At 42.5% G+C, this 17588-nt stretch overlaps 1 protein-coding gene across 1 annotated transcript; it reads left to right on the top strand.

The window, feature by feature from the left end:
- Positions 1-8363: 8363 nt before the first annotated feature.
- LOC110494336 (uncharacterized protein C6orf132 homolog) lies at positions 8364-17425 on the top strand. The gene is made up of 5 exons (XM_021569302.2): positions 8364-8707; positions 10297-10385; positions 12836-12926; positions 13621-15682; positions 15925-17425. Exons 1-5 carry the CDS (start codon positions 8632-8634, stop codon positions 16022-16024), a joined length of 2418 nt encoding a protein of 805 aa, XP_021424977.2. The 5' UTR covers positions 8364-8631; the 3' UTR covers positions 16025-17425.
- The last annotated feature ends 163 nt before the right edge of the window (positions 17426-17588 follow it).

Genomic DNA, 17588 nt, shown 5'->3' with positions numbered 1-17588 from the left:
GTGCAGAAATTCTTTAGTTGTGAAAATCCACATCTTCATCAGTTGCCCGATGGGTGGACTCAGACGATCCCGCTGGTGCCAGATCTGGAGGTCCGGGCTAGCGTGGTTACATGTGGTCTGCGGTTGTGAAGCCGGGTTTGACGTAGTGCAAAATTCTCTAAAATGACTTTGGAGGCGGCTTATGGTACAGAAATGAACATTAAATTATCTGGCAACAGCTCTATTGGACATTGCTGCGGTCAGCATGCCAATTGCATGTTCCCTCAAAACATGAGACATCCGTGGCATTGTGTTGTGTGACAGAACAAATGCCTGTGTGAACAGAGGATAAGCTACCCCAGGGCCAGTCTTAACCTGGGGCTAAGATAGCCTGGGATAAGAACAATGCAGCGTGAAAAGGCCTTTTCGGAATGGGAATGTGGGAACTGCCAAATGAGATCTGTTTCGACCAACCTGGTCTCAGAGGATTTCGTATTATTCTGTAAGTAAACTGAGACACACCATAAAATGTTACGTTCCATATAGTATGCATTAATTTGTAGATGTACATCACCAATTTCGTATGATATGTTCCGAATTACAATTCGTAATATATATTACGAATTTGCAAAACATATAATATGTTACGAATTTACAAAACATATATGATATGTTACGAATTCTAGCTAGGTAGCTAACGTTAGCTAGATGGCTAACGTTAGCTAGGCTAGGAGTTAGGGTTAAGGTTAGGTGAAGAAGCTAAAAAGTACTAAATTCTAAAGTTATCCGTGATGAGATTAAAACTCACAACCTTTGGGTTGCTAGACATTCGTGTTATATGCCCACTCACCCACCCCGACCAACAACTCTACTTTAATTTTTGAATTAAAATTAAGTAACCATACCAAATGTAACATAATGGTTTTACTTTTACTAGTCTATGAGACCAGGCTATTTAAACACACTGCCCAAATGTCACTATGACAGAGCATCAAGGGAATGTATAAGGTCTTGTATGCTACATTTTAATATCAGTCATAACAATGAATATTCTTATCACTCATGATATAAATGTTTAACTTTGTTAGTCTATACAGGGCAGCTTTAGGCTACTGCATGTTTATTGTGAGGCCAATGCATAGCAGCTCCTCCACATGACTGGGTTGCTGGCAGGGATGCCGATGTGCCGGCGCTTGTGGTCCGTCTCCCTGGAGAAGCGGTAGCCGCAGGTGGGCTTCACCACTGTGTAAAAGGGCATCAGGGAGTTCGAGCCCACGTTGAGCTGAGGCAGGGGATCCGGGCTGCAGCGGGGACCACTGAATGGTTTGGTGGCATGGCCTGGGTGGGTCATGGGGGGCAGCAGAGCCCTCCCATGCTGTCGTTGCCGCCAGGAGAAGACCAGGAACTCCATCTGCTTAACCACCACTCTGCTCGTGCAGGCGTTGACAGGCACCAGGGTCTTCAGTGGGTTCCTCAGGACCTGAGGGGATCAAAGGCACAACTATTTTTTTTAAATAGCTACATATCCAGTATGGATTTATATTGATCAGAATGTGGGGAGGGTATGGCTATCCTAAAATATTTCAGGATATGATCCATTATTGCTGTGAAATGCTGATAAGAATGTAGTTAAGATACAGTACATTTGACATTTTAGATGGGTGTCCAACTGTTGACAGACAACATTAGTCAACATTAGTCTTCTACATAATACAGAATACGTCAGTGAGACGAATGACCAGCCCAGTATTTCAGTAAAGTGTTTGTGTTATTGGTCCGTCTCCCCCACAAATCCCCCTCTCTCAAGATCCTCTCAATCAGCCCTAAGTGAACCATTCAGCTGTAAGTCTACAACAGTTGTTGAGTTACCTGAGACCTCTTTAAGGCTCCTCCATCTGGTGTCAGCTCCATCACGGTGGGAGAAAGTGGCTGAACGGTGACTGGACTGAGCAGAGACCGTGATGGGCGTCTAGCCTCAACTTCCCCTTCTTCTTTCCCCCACAAACAGAGACTGCCTCCTGGTGGCCCTGCATAGAGCTAATGAGGCCTCAGAATCAACCTCCAAAGGACTTGTTGTTCTTGGGCCCATGATATCACAATGCAGTGTGGTGGCATCATCACAGACAGAATTCTTGGCATCAATCCAACTCCCTTTGTGCATAGAATTAGTATGACTATAATTGACTAATCATTACCTAGTTATATGGCCACAATGTTCCATACATTGAGTCAAACCACAATTCACTCTCTGTGGCCAAGTTTAAACTCCCCTACTGTGATAGTGCTTCGTTTAATCACTGGATATGTTAATTTATAGGATTATTAAATCAGACTTTTAATGTTTTGGCCACCAGATGCTAATTTAATTATGAGTAATCAGTAAGCTGGCTCATTCACAATTTTTATATGTCAGGACACTTATAAAACAATCAGGGTATAAATAATCAGTAAGAATGCAGAAGTTATGCAGAAGGTATCATGCCATATCACAAACTGCCTTCCGTCATCACAGATAGGGATGTATAGTGTTAGGACCAATATAAACAGGCTTTATAGGTGTGGGAAATTTCAACCATAACAGAGATTTTAATAATGTCTCTGGTGTTCATATAATTTATTATTTCAATGAATTCCATTTAACTGCATCCAGAAGATTCTATAAGATCTGGCATCCACAAAGACCATTACTCACAATTGTCAAACTATACTGTTCTGCAATCTGTCAGAATCTGATTAATAGAATCTGACTTCATTATAGGCATAAATCTGTCATATTGTTTGGCTTTGTTTTGTTTCTGGGAAAATGTCCTTTGCATTGAGCAGTGGAGGAAAAAGTGCTAAATAAACAGTAAAGTAAAGTACAGAAAAAAACGACTTCAGTAGTACTTCAAAGTAATTTTAATTTGTTACTTTACACCACTAGCATTAAGTAATTCAAAGTATGTCCAGAAACACTGCTGCTGGCGCTGCAGCTGATCCAGTGTTTCATGTCTTCCTTGATAGACTACACATAGCTGTGCTCTTAGAGCTGGGGGAGCATGGGTAGAGCCTTCCAGCACATTCTAAAAAATGTCTCAGCATCGGTCGACATGGTGACTTCCCATTGCGGACATAGAAACAGGACGTACCAGTCCAGTACTTGTCTCCAAGACAACCATAAGAAGGTGCTGCAGACAGTCCCTACTAATTGACTGCACTGTCTTACAAGAGAGATTAAGTTTACTTAGAGGGACAAAAATACACTGCTCAAAAAAATAAAGGGAACACTAAAATATCACATCCTAGATCTGAATGAATGAAATATTCTTATTAAATACTTTTTTCTTTACATAGTTGAATATGCTGACAACAAAATCACACAAATGATCAATGGAAATCAAATTTATAAACCCATGGAGGTCTGGATTTGGAGTCACACTCAAAATGAAAGTGGAAAACCACACTACAGGCTGATCCAACTTTGATGTAATGTCCTTAAAACAAGTCAAAATGAGGCTCAGTAGTGTGTGTGGCCTCCACGTGCCTGTATGACCTCCCTACAACGCCTGGGCATGCTCCTGATGAGGTGGCGGATGGTCTCCTGAGGGATCTCCTCCCAGACCTGGACTAAAGCATCCGCCAACTCCTGGACAGTCTGTGGTGCAACGTGGCATTGGTGGATGGAGCGAGACATGATGTCCCAGATGTGCTCAATTGGATTCAGGTCTGGGGAACGGGCGGGCCAGTATATAGCATCAATGCCTTCCTCTTGCAGGAACTGCTGACACACTCCAGCCACATGAGGTCTAGCATTGTCTTGCATTAGGAGGAACCCAGGGCCAACCGCACCAGCATATGGTCTCACAAGGGGTCTGAGGATCTCATCTCGGTACCTAATGGCAGTCAGGCTACCTCTGGCGAGCACATGGAGGGCTGTGCGGCCCCCCAAAGAAATTCCACCCCACACCATGACTGACCCACCGCCAAACCGGTCATGCTGGAGGATGTTGCAGGCAGCAGAACATTCTCCACGGCGTCTCCAGACTCTGTCACGTCTGTTACATGTGCTCAGTGTGAACCTGCTTTCATCTGTGAAGAGCACAGGGCGCCAGTGGCGAATTTGCCAATCTTGGTGTTCTCTGGCAAATGCCAAACGTCCTGCACGGTGTTTGGCTGTAAGCACAACCCCCACCTGTGGACATCGGGCCCTCTACCACCCTCATGGAGTCTGTTTCTGACCGTTTGAGCAGACACATGCACATTTGTGGCCTGTTGGAGGTCATTTTGCAGGGCTCTGACAGTGCTCCTCCTGCTCCTCCTTGCACAAAGGCGGAGGTAGCGGTCCTGCTGTTGGGTTGTTGCCCTCCTACGGCCTCCTCCACGTCTCCTGATGTACTGGCCTGTCTCCTGGTAGCGCCTCCATGCTCTGGACACTACGCTGACAGACACAGCAAACCGTCTTGCCACAGCTCGCATTGATGTGCCATCCTGGAGGAGCTGCACTACCTGAGCCACTTGTGTGGGTTGTAGACTCCGTCTCATGCTACCACTAGAGTGAAAGCACCGCCAGCATTCAAAAGTGACCAAAACATCAGCCAGGAAGCATAGGAACTGAGAAGTGGTCTGTGGTCACCACCTGCAGAACCACTCCTTTATTGGGGGTGTCTTGCTAATTGCCTATAATTTCCACCTGTTGTCTATTCCATTTGCACAACAGCATGTGAAATTTATTGTCAATCAGTGTTGCTTCCTAAGTGGACAGTTTGATTTCACAGAAGTGTGATTGACTTGGAGTTACATTGTGTTGTTTAAGTGTTCCCTTTATTTTTTTGAGCAGTGTATATATAATGTGTTTCTGCACATTCCTGAGATTCTCAGGAATCTTGCAAGTAGGGTTGCAAAGGGGGGGTATTTTACAGGAAACATTCCAAGTTTACTAGTAAAATACCAGAAAAAATGAATACTATACACTAATACATTTTTTAATAGTTATTCAAGTATGAATTACCAAAGTTGTCATATATTACAGTAACTGTTATTTACTAAAATTACTGAAGATTCTTGTAACACTGGTAAATTACCGGTAGCTTTGTAACCCTACTTACAAGAGATCAGGCAACATCCTATTGGTTGTAAATTCATAAATTGATGTTCAGAATTCATACCCATGTGTGTCTCTAGACACTGATAATCTACTTTACCAGTTTTCATATACATGTGTTTGTGCATTAGTCTACTTACCTGGGCCACATGTCTCTGCAGGCTTAGGTACAGTAATTGCCATAACCAAACAATCAAACAATGTTACTGATTCACTGGACTGAATGTAATCTATCTTGGTGTATGTCTGTCTGTCTGTCTGTGTGTCTGTTTACCTGTCTACTTGCCTGTCTGCATGATCTAAAAATGGGAAGTGGGAGACCCTCTGGTGGGATGGTATAGCCCTCCCCATGGACCACGGACCAGATCTGGACCCAGGACAGGGTCAATACTAACCCTTGTTCTGACCCGACATTCCATAGTGGTTGCTACTAGCCAGCCAGCACCTAAGGTGTCTTATTACATTCATGGTCCTTTGATTCTCTACAATCCAACCTCTATTTTTCAATTATTCTACAATGTAACCCTGGGAAACATGGGCCTATAGGGATATAGGGATATTGGTATTCACAGTACTCCACCAATTATCCAGTTATCAACTCAATATTTCTTGTATTCCCCATTTTTAAACATAAATGCACTGTAATTTAAAGGTAAATATAAATCAAATATTTTTTGACAGCACCCCTTTTGATTGAAACAAAACATTCCATACATGCAGTATTTGCTGACTGTACAGGTGACAGTGACTTAAAGTGAGATAAAGGTGCTCAATGTTGACCCACTTTGCATACCCTACCATGAGACATCCATGTCTTAATCACTGGAAAAGATATAATTTAAAAGCTTACACACAGGGTTCTCAAACTATATGATAATTTCTGAAAAAATGACATTTTTTCACCTTTAATGTAAATTACCTAAAAACGCATAACTCCAATTTGTTTCATATGCACATATTTTGTAGCTTAGTACCTATTTTACATCATCTAAGGTTTTTTTGTTGGTTGAGACACAACACACCCTTGAAAACAGGGTGGGTGTCAGGTTTTGGATGATAAATGAACTAAAATGGAAATAAAATTGAAAATTCTACTTTCAAATGGTACTACAAAATTGTTGGACATTCACACATCAGAGAATGTTTACTTGAATAGGAATTTCTGTTGTTTTAGATTATACTGTCAATCCTCCATAAAAAAAAACATATTCAAATCCTAGAAACATAGATGATAGAATAGACATGATCATTTAAGTTGACATTCGACAGTGGGTGGACATGTTTGTGGTAATAATTAGAAGTTAAAGTTTCAATGAAATTAAAATGTCAATGGTGTACCAGCTAAATTGGGGATATGCAAATATGAAAAAACTCAAGAATTTACACATTTTTAGATAATTTTTGTTAAATGGTTAAAAATGACTATTTTAATTTTTTAAAAAAATTCTAATTTCTAAAAAGTTATAATCAAATATTTTTACAACACTAAGATTTAAAGTGATTTCAAACCGTTTATCTTTTCCAGTGACGAATGCATGGTCTGTAAAATGCGTACACTTCAAGCACTTTTATCACCTGATACCATACCAGAGAGAAAACATTCAAGTCCAAAAAGTTACTTTTCTGACCACTTCTTCTATGGGCATTTTGTTTAACATTTTTGTTTAAATCAGAAGGGATGCTGTCAAAAAGTTATTGAATTCAAATGGGTTTACACCTGAGCTTTAAAACAGCAAACCTTTCTCTCTGCCCCATGACAAAATGTGTAGAATTGCAAGATATTAGCTTTAAAGCTGCAACAACAAAAACATCTCTGTCCCATGACAAAATGTGTAAAATTTCAGGACATTAGCTTGTTAACTGCAAAATGTTATTTCTGATGCCAAGAGGCAGGCCTTTCAAATGTTCCTTTCCAGAGCAGGCTGGCTATGCACTGCAAAGTCATAGTAAAACTCTCCCTAACCTGCTGCCACTCCCCTAGTGCTCTCTCCCTCGATCTCTGTGTGTATGTGATTGTGTGAGTGGAGACAGGTGTGCTGAAGGCAGAGCAGATCCCCACCAGCTGCAACCTGTTCCATAATCAAGGCCTCTACAAATACTCAGCCCTGCCACTTCCATGCTGCCAGTTCGTAGCCTCTGCTCAGTCAGTCTTCGGGTCAAGTCGGTTGTGCCTGCCCTGCTCTTGTTATCCTGTTGTGCCTGTTTTTCCCCTAGCCTGACGCTGCATTTCTCTCTGCTACAGTTACATCTGCTCTGACTCTGGTCCCTGTCTCCAGTCCCTTGTCTCGTCAGTCCTGCTTCCCTGCCCTGGAACCCGCTCTACTGCTTCCTTGGATTCCGCTCCAGACCTGCTTACCCTGCCCCTACTCCCCTTGCCTCAGCCTCAGGCCTGCACCCCAACTCCCCCCCTGCTTTTTAATAAATACCTTAGTTACTTTATCCCTATCTCTTTGTCTGAGTCTGCACTTGGGTTCACCTGCTCTGACCCACGTAACACTCGAGCTTGTTCTGATTATGAGCGGGTCCCTGATGAATTTGCTATCACAAAAGGGGTCCTGGGCCCCAAAATGTTTGAGAACCCCTGGCCTATGTTATACCATATATCCGAGGACAAATGTAGCAACGCTTTTGTGCCATGGGGTGTAGCAGCTGCACAGTGCCAACTTTCCAAAAAAAGTATTCCTGGAAGAAAGAAACCTTGAGAGGAACCAGACAGAGGGAGGCCCATCCTCCATTGGTTCATCATCCTCCTCTGGCTGCAAAACAACTGTGTTGTGGCAGTTACCAAGAGACCAAACCATGACCGATCATGCACTACTCTGATTCAGCCAAGGGAGGGAAATCAAATCATGGAAAAAAAGAAAAGAAAAAATCTTAGTAACCGACAGAACCTGTTCTACGGAGTGGAGCAGGAAACCAACAGGATCAGGTCAAGGAAAACCTCTTGCACTACACTAATTCTGGCCCTCAATTCAAACACTCGCCTCTCACCATTGTAAAACATGTTGGGTTTTGGCTGCTAACGGCCAGCATAAATCAAATTTGATTATAATGAAGAGCATGGTCCATGTTACACAGCCAACTGTATCTCTATGGGGGTTTACACCTTCTCATCATGACCAGCCCTTGGCTTGAAGAGTGTAACTGACTCACACTGTTCTTTTAAAAGTAATAATCATACTATTGCTATATCGAACAAGCACATCAACACCCACAATGAGACATAACAGGGGGAAGTGAGAGGACAGTTGGAAAGATTTGTATGACATTGGAATGTTGCTGTCAAACATTGTTGGCGTGCTGGCTGGGAGGCACAGGGTTGGGGCATGATGTGTTTGTTCTCTCTCTGCCTTACCTGTCGGTTTACAAAATAGGGAGGCACAGGAGAGGGGGCGGTGGCCATTTTCTCTCCCTCTCGAAGTTTTCACAGAATCAGAGGATTCAGTAATACACCTGTCGTTAAGCCGAATTAATAGATTAATACGTGTTTGACGCCTGTCTATGGAAGCTCCTGCTTAACATCATGTGTTAACGATTCGTTTGGATAATAGGCCTACCAATAGGACATAAAAATGAAAAAGTCAGCGTTTTTTTTGGGTCGAAAGAACCAATCACTTTTCGACACCAATATTAGAATCAAGGAGATGGGTAAGTGTTTATTGTCATATATTGAACAATTAAATAAAACGAACAATTTAATCATTCATTTATCATGTGATCAACATTCTTTCTTTGACGACTGTCCCGATCTTTGCAATTGTTATTGTGACAGATAAGTGAGTGAAAAGATGTGTCCTAAATGCACACATGAATAGGAATTACGTTTTTTCCTTGCGATTATTTTAAAACATGTCTGTATCAAAAATTATTACAACATTATACATATTATTACCAGTAGGTATGCTATTGAGATGTTAAAACATACTGCTCCCTGATCAAATACCGTATCATTTTGAGCCAGAGTCGTTATATTGAAAGGAGAACACGACGACCTGACTGACATAAGGGTTCCCCTGGCTTTGGGGAGTTGGGACTAATTAAAACATAAATATGAATAAACGCCATAGAGTTCTGAAAACTTTGCTGATCTGTTCATATGAGACCTCTAACAATTGAGAGGTGCAAAGTGCAAACATGGATGGGATATTTATATCCCACTGGATGGGATATTTGTATTTTTTACATTATGCAGGTGTTCAATAGGAAAATGCCTATTATGCCCCATTGGGAAATGTAACTGTGGATGCCAAAACACTTTATACACTGGCTGTTGTTTCCATACTTGTTTTTAAGGGCTGTATAATGTTTTGTTCATAGTCATATCAGTCTGAGTCTCAGTGCTTGAAGTGAGTGCAGAGCATGACCAGTGAGTGTCTCACTGACTGCAGTCGCTTTATGACATGTCTCTCATCAGTTAGTTATTTGACAGTGACATGCCTAACATTGGAATGGCTGACTGAGCCATACAGAATCACAAGAGTTACTCCACAGAAACCCATTTACCGCTAATGTGTTTTGTGTAGTTACAGATATGTTTTTTCCTTTATAGACCACCTTTGGAAAAGTCACATTTCACTTGAAAATCAATCAGGTGGTGAGTGGCCTAATGTCCAAATGAGTGTGTCACACGCCATCTTTAATTTAGACCCATTCTATATGCCTCAATCCCACCTCAGCCCAATAACCATATATTGAATAACTTGAGGTCAGAGTTGATGAACTGTAAACACTCATGACTCATGACCCCTGGGATTGTTATGAATGTTGCACCACACTTCTATGTCCTACCTGACATTCCATTGGTAAATGGGGATTCATGGATGCTGTGAGAATAACTGTATTCTGTACTCTATGGAACTACATGATTTTAGGCTTCAGTGTTTGAGCAATAAGGTGACAACCTCTTCTGTTGATTAGAATCAATCATTGAACTTCTTTGAATAGTTGTAAGCTTGAATAGTTGTAACCTAAATGCTATTTTGCTGTCAACAAGAGAAATCCCCCTGACAGAGTAAACAGCATAACATTACATAATCGTTTGTCAGTAATTCTGAGAACTGCAGACAAAATGCCTTAAGCCTTAACTTGTTATTATGCACATGCCTAATTGCTAAACTTTGCAGTCACCAGACTGCATCTCCTTCCAGAGCTGTGCTGATCAGCTGAATGGTAGACTGGTTGGTTTTTATCTATACTGTAGACTAAAGTGGTGGGTTGTGTGTTTGTTTTTTTCTCAGACAATGTTGAGCTGGTGTTGGACTCATCAGCCATTCCTGAATCAGGCACTGCCAAAGTGAGGAACAGACCCACAGTAAAACACTTCACAGTAAGTTCCAGTAACTCTGCATGATGTGCGGAAATATTAATAGCTTTCAAATCTACATTTCTACACTCAAGACGGTGTTGCATCTTTTGTTGAGACTGATCAAGCTTTGTCAATCTTCTAGATATTGTTCTCTAACACTTCAAGATGATTATCACATGGAACTTGTTTCCGGGCTTGTCTTCTTGCGAATTCTTGCGAATGCAGAAGGCCCCATATTACGTCTCATTTGCATAACTGTCTGCTAAATTGTGAATTATTTCTTAACAAGGTCTTTGTGGTGCCTGAAAGAGAATCTGCATTGCCTCATGAAGGGTGTTCCTGTAATCATTAATCTCTGTGTGACCACTGCAGAGTCAGACCCATCCATCACTCACACCCTGTCACTTTGAAAGCATACTTTTCTAACCGGCAGGTTTCACTTGCACAGGCTATTCACATGTATGACAGAAGGAGTAACCCATATGTATTTGCAAGTAGGCTATCCATGTGACAAGGATGCATGCAATTTGTTTGGGTGTTGACCCAGTCCTCTCAAGTCATTTCTGTAGAGAGTTTGTCCTCAGAAATTCACACCCTATTTACTTAGGCATTCTCATGGGGACACAGTTACTATAAGAATGTTACCTTTGATTTACACAATCTTGGGTATTGTACAGTCTGGGACCTGGCATATGGTGCCTAGCTCATGTGCCTTCTATTCAAGATGGTGTCCCTGTAGTAGATCCAGAAAAGACCAGCCGTATCTGAATTTTTTAGGTTGTATTACGTTGTCATTTTGTTGTAGGTATGAAAGCCTACCTCAGAAAGGGGAGTGTCCTATGTGACTGCTCCACTGGCATGTATTAGATGTGGCACACCCAGCAGCACAGGGGTTGGACTGCTCTAACTGACTGTTCGGGTGGACTGCTTTGACTTTCACCCGTGAGTCACGGAAAGAAAGAAGAAATTAAAGGCGGATCAGAAACCGCATTGAATGCCACACCCTTCGCTTCTTGTAAAATGTTTGTGCCGTTGCAAGGAGCTGCCTGCCCCTATGAAGTCTGCATTCATGACATATTTAAGGCATTAAATAAGGCAGGCGTTCCGTTCACATGAGCTGTTTTAAAGATACAGTGTAACTGAGGGTTCTTGAGAATGGACCACACCTGAACCTTTGCCACGAATGACTTAATATTCCCACAGCTGAATGAAAGTTATTGATGTGTCCTCTGCATTTTGGATATAGCGTGTACCATGTGAAAGTTCTATATAAACAAACCAAGTGATTTCGGCCTGACCATAAGGCCAAGGGCAGTAAGTCGATTACAGTTTATAGTTACATGGGTGAACCGTACTTTGGATTGTTTTGCTAGATTGGAGGCCCTCTGGCCCAGTATTGGGTAATTACACTGGTCAAGGTGTGGTTAGGTCCTAAGGAGTGACTTTCAGTCCCTACTGTATGTAGGGTGATTCTGACCAGTCCTATCAGCTTTGGAAGGGCATATCTCTGTTCTGTCTGTAGGGCTTGTGTTGTGTCAAAACAGTCTGTGTTTATTTCTAGAGGTGTTTAGGCTGTGATGAGAACAGTCAGTCACACAAGCAGGCAGCAACATGACGGCACAGCCCTTTTTCTCAGAGGTAGTCATACCCACTTAATGTTTGCTTAGGTGAAACGATGGGAGTGTTGCATGTGCCTTGCCCACACTACGCTCTGTCTGTGGATGAGCCATGACAAGGAAAAGATGGGAGTGTTGCCTGTGCCTTGCCCACACTACACCCTGTCTGTGGATGAGGCATGACAGTGGCAGCAATGTTCTGAAGAAGGCCCAAAACTGGGCCAGTAAGCTGCAGCTAGTGTCTGGAAAGGGGTTAGATACAGTATAGCAATGGAGGACATTATTGTTGAATCATTACAGGTGGGGGTGCTCAGTGGGCTTTGAGACTATGTAAGAGATCCTGTAGCCTCAAACTGCACAAGGAGGATTTTGCCATTATAGAAAAGGACACCATTTGCTGGGAAGCCCAGACTATGATTACAGTTAAAAACATTTTTTTTATGAAAAGCCCTTCATATTGAATGTGCCTGGCATTCCTCTGTCTTTGGCAATTGACACCACTGACGTACGAAGTTTGTTTCCTGAGTGTTAGATTTACATTTAGTTGAGCTGTCAACTAAACGTGAATTCAATGTGAAATCAACCAAAGATTTCACACTCATTGGACTTTCTTTTTTCAACTTTTAACCTGCAAATCCAATCAGTTTCCCACGTTGATTCAACGTCATCACATAGAATTGTTGGGTTGAAATGATGTGGAAACAACGTTGATTCAACCAGTTTTTGCCCAGTGGGCTATCTCTGCTCTCCAATCCATTCCCTTTCTTTCACATTCAGTTCCACTTAAAATCTCTACAGCCTGACATCTGAGTGAAACGTCAACAGTCTGATGTCTTTTGTCCTTATTTCCCACAGTCCTCCTCTGATGTTGTACAAGGGTTTAATGTACCAACACCCAAAGTTCCTGTCCTCCCCCCTTTCAACAGACCAAAGATCAACGGGGCAGGTGAGGGTCTCTGTCCTGTGTATACCGGAGTTAAGTTGTGTAGCTAAATCATTTACACTCCTGTGAATTTAAACCTTAGTGCTGGTTTTAGACAGATCTAGTTGATCACAAAAAAGCAACTCTGTTTTCGTAAAGGCTGAAATATTTAGAGCAGGTAAATGTTTGTCTAAGGTCTTGGACAATAACACTTTAGAAAGCATCCAAGCAGCCATTCACATTCAACATGTTTGCAGAGCGGGAGGGTACAGATCAGATATAATTGAATCAGTTTCACCATAACTAAAAGTTAAATAACTTACTTAAACAATAAGTTATATCAATAGCAAAATACACTGAACAAAAATATGAACGCAACATGTAAAGTGTTGTTCCCATGTTTCATGAGCTGAAATAAAAAAATCCCATAAATGTTCCATACTGAGGAGTATTTATGTCTGTAATAAACGCATTCTGATTGGCTGGGCCTGGCTCCCCAGTGGGTGGGCATATGCCCTCCCAGGCACACCCATGGCTGCTCCCCTGCCCAGTCATGTGAAATCCGTAGATTAGGGCCTAATGCATTTATTTTCATTGACTGATTGCCTTATATGAACTGTAACAGTAAAATCTTTGATGTTTTTGCATGTTGCGTTTCTATTTTTGTTCAGTATAGTTGTACTTTCTTGTGCCTCTGATGGTTGTTCTCTCTTTATAGTAAACGGCGAACGGTTGTCCAATGGATCTGCTGTATCTGTACCTGATTTGGTGGAGGGAGAGATATTTATTCCACCTCCACCTTCGATGGCCCCCCCACCCCCTCCACCCATATTCAACCCTCCCCCACCAGATTTCTTGGGTGACCTCAACTCCATTCAGCCTCCCTCCATGCCCCCTCCAAAACCCCCATCAAAACCACCATCAAAACCACCATCAGTTGCCCCCTCTGAAGGGGACAAGAATGTTTTCACCTCCATGAAACTTCCACCTATGGCCCCTCCGAAGCCCCCGTCAACTTCCTCCAGTGCTTCTAGTTCCTCTTTGTCCAGTTCCACACCACCACCAACCACTGTCCCTGATATCACAGAGCCCCCAAAGTTTGCCCCTCCCCAGCCCCCTACAGACATGAGGCAAGCTGCTCTGAAAGCCCTGAAGACACCGCCTACAAAGCCAATGAGGCTGTCCTCCATCCCCATTATATGTGAACTCCCCCAGGTTCCAGCCCCAGCACCCCCTGTACAGAACCCTAGACCGTCCAGCTTCAACCCCCAGAACACAGCTAAGCTCTACAGTGTTCCTAAGACCGGCATTCTAGATAGGCAGGTGGAAGGTGAAAATAAGCACAAGCAGATCCTACTGCTGCATGACCCTGGGTCTACTGACTCCATACATGTCAATGGGACAGCCCCCTCTGTGGCACCACCAGTTAAGCCAGCCCGGAGAAACAGCTCAGGTATGCAGCTGGAGCAAGACCTGAAGGAGTTAAAGGATAATTTTAAAGCCACCCTTCAAGGCCAACCCACCCCACCTGAGACTCGGGAGGAAGTGAAAGTGGGGCCTTTGCCTTTATTAGCACAGCAGGCTATCAACAAACCTGCCGAAACTCCCACTAAAGCATCACCAATGCTTCAGGTCGTCACTGCCCCTGTAACCATAGAGGCTAGCCAGGTCAAACACAAAGTGTCTCCAAACCGGAGTCGCAAGTTCAGTCCAATGCTGGACCGTAAACTGCGCAACCTAAAGTTCAGTGCGGTCACTGGGACGAGGGAGGGTCCTGCCACTTCCCCCCTGGCTCTTCTCATGGCGGCTAAAGAGCGAGAGAAGCACAGGTCCAATTTGTCACGCGAAAACAGCACAAAGAGTAATGAGCCATCCACCAGCATCCAGCACAGCGAATCCAATCCCAATTCTTTCACCATCATCCCCAGGTCCACCTCATTCACTTCTGTGACCTCACAAGATAATCCACAGTCTGTGGTCCCAGTGCAGCCCCCAGTGGTGATCCAGACTCCAGCAAAACCCCAGATCATTGAGTCAGTGGTGGAAAATAGGCCAATTGCAAATCCAGTATTTCAGGGGCTCCTGGCTGTGGAGAAACAAAGTGGAGAGCAGAGGATTTCTTCCCCCTTTAGCCTTGTCAGGAATGAAGAGAACAGGGAGGACCTATGCTTGCCATTACTCCCTCCCCCTCCCGAATTTGATGACCATGATGATGTCATGGAGTCTCCCCCCAGCTCGCCTCCACCTGACCCTCCCCCAAAGAAGGTCCTGGACCCCATTCCCACCCCTACCTTTCCAGTCCTGCCCCCCACTGCCGGCCTTATCGTTCCTGTCAAAACTCCCTCCCCTGCGCCCCCCCCTCCTCCAAAACCCAAACCTCCAAGCCCTCCCAAACTCCTGCCTCCCGTCATGGAGATCAAACCCAAGCTACCTGTTCAGACCACAACCAAGCCACCTCCCACCCAGGCGCCCTCTTCCCTCTCAGCCAGCCAGGCCACGCTCCTGACCATCCTGCAGAAGAAGATGCTGGAAATGGACCACAAAATGGACAACAAAATGCTGTCCATGAAGACAGACTCTGATGACTGGGGTTCTCCCTTGTCTGAGGAGACCATGATCCCTGTTGTCCCCAGGGTCACCCCGAAGACCCCTGTTATCACCGCAAAGAGCAAGAATGCCACCTTATCAGCCAAAACACAAGGCCTGGACATGAAGGAGCTGGAGACTAAAATGGCCAAGAATTCTCAGGGTTTGTCAGCTCCATCAAAAGTACCCATCAGGTAGGCCTTGTTCTCTCTACTTTATCTTTGTCTGTTTGAGTTTTTCACAAAATTTACAACTTTATTGTTTAAGCTTAGGGTGTTGTGACAAGTTTGGCATAAGTTTATTTGATCTAGGAGTGTCCGTAATGGCATGTTTTGACTCACAGTAAAGAATGATGCTAGCTAGATGTATTGATGAATGTGACAAGAACAACCTGATAAATGTTTAACTAATATTTTTTTCTTCCTCTACTTTCTAGCAATGGGCCACAGTCAAAGCAAGCGTATGGCATGACTTTCATGGTACGACCCGGAACCAAACAACCAATAACTGTTGTCAGCAAAGGGGTCTCATCATGAGGAGCCAACTCCAAATTATACCACACATACAATTTAATTCAATTAAAATAACTTTTATTTCCTGTGTGGTGACGGGTCTGTACAAGACAAATAACAAAATAGAACACACAAACGTACAGTGTAATAGATTAGGAGCAATCTATGCAATCACAGGCTATATATACACATACAGTACCAGTGAAAGGTTTGGACACCTACTCATTCAAGAGTTTATTTATTACTAATTTCTAAATTGTAGAATAATAGTGAAGGCATCAAAACTATGAAATAACACATATAGAATCATGTAGTAACTAAAGAAGTGTTAAACAAATCAAAATATATTTTAGATTCTGCAAAGTAGCCAGCCTTTGCCTTGATGACAGCTTTGTACACTCTTGGCATTCTTTCAACCAGCTTCATGAGGTAGTCACCTGGAATGCAATTAAGTATATTATGATTTAACACTTTTTTGGTTACTACATGATTCCATGTGTTATTTCATAGTTTTGTCTTCACTATTATTCTACAATGTAGAAAAAATAAAGACCCTGAAATGAATAGGTGTGTCCAAACATTTGACTGGTACTGTAGATACAAATAAAAACAAGAAATACAAGAGTTGAGTTTTATGGATGTTGGCACAAAACTAGAAGCTGCCCTCTTAGAGGTGTATGCCAGAGATCTATGTCTGAGGGTAGGTGGCTATACTGGTCATGGAGTGTGTGCGTAATGTCCAAGGCTATTCGTTCCCACTTCTTCCTCACTATTTTATATTTATTTATAGACGTCACTGAGGGGTTCCTGGCTTTCTCCAATGATTTTTAGTACTCTGTTCAACGGTATCTTTGACTGCTGCAGTTTAATCAGTGTGTGATAGTATACATTGTGCTTTTGTTTTTAAATCTAAAAAAATAAGGCAATCTGTTTTCAAACTAGCAGCTGTGAATTGCCAATCTTAATGTTACTATAAAAAGGACGTACAAATTGTTTTGCTTATAGGTTGTGAGTGCCACAGTACCTGTATATACTGTATATGTTAACAGCATAAACGGAATTGAAATGTAGCCTACTAGAATACATTTAGAACACACATACTGTATATAGTTCACTGTACTAAACGTGTTCCATACAATGGATCACTAAATAAAAGCAAAACAGTTGTCAGGCATTTGCCACATAATGACATTACTCTAGCTATTGCGTCAGTTATTAAAGCTGCTCATATATATATCCAAAAAGTAATCTAATTAAAACCACGATGCATCAAATACTGGATGTGAAGAAAACTTAAGGGTTGGTAAATGACATTGGAGGAAGAATAGTGTTCATGTCTCCTGACGAGTGGACATGGCCATTCATTTTGGTCATGTCCTTTTAGAATGTTTTAGAAAAATAAACATTAACTATAATTACCCTGAATTGTCTTTCATGTGGTGGTCTGTTGGATTTCTCCTTGTAACATAAAATTATGCCAAATATACCAGGGCACAGACCACTCATTTGTTTGGTTATTGTTTTGGGGTTATGTAATAAAATCTATTTTTAAAGTCATGAAATGTTTCCAAATTGTCTGAGAATAATT

This window comes from Oncorhynchus mykiss, chromosome 17 (genome assembly GCF_013265735.2).
Source record: "Oncorhynchus mykiss isolate Arlee chromosome 17, USDA_OmykA_1.1, whole genome shotgun sequence".
Lineage (NCBI taxonomy): Eukaryota > Metazoa > Chordata > Actinopteri > Salmoniformes > Salmonidae > Oncorhynchus > Oncorhynchus mykiss.
Note: the sequence above shows the minus strand (reverse complement) of the source record. Positions and strands in the feature narration are given on the sequence as shown.

Excerpts from the sequence above, each read along its gene's own strand:
- LOC110494336 (XM_021569302.2), top strand. The coding sequence starts at position 8,632 with ATGAAAAAGTCAGCGTTTTTTTTGGGTCGAAAGAACCAATCACTTTTC. Across the intron at positions 12,927-13,620 it reads ACCAAAGATCAACGGGGCAG|TAAACGGCGAACGGTTGTCC; the intron begins GTGAGGGTCTCT and ends CTCTCTTTATAG. Across the intron at positions 15,683-15,924 it reads CCATCAAAAGTACCCATCAG|CAATGGGCCACAGTCAAAGC; the intron begins GTAGGCCTTGTT and ends TCTACTTTCTAG.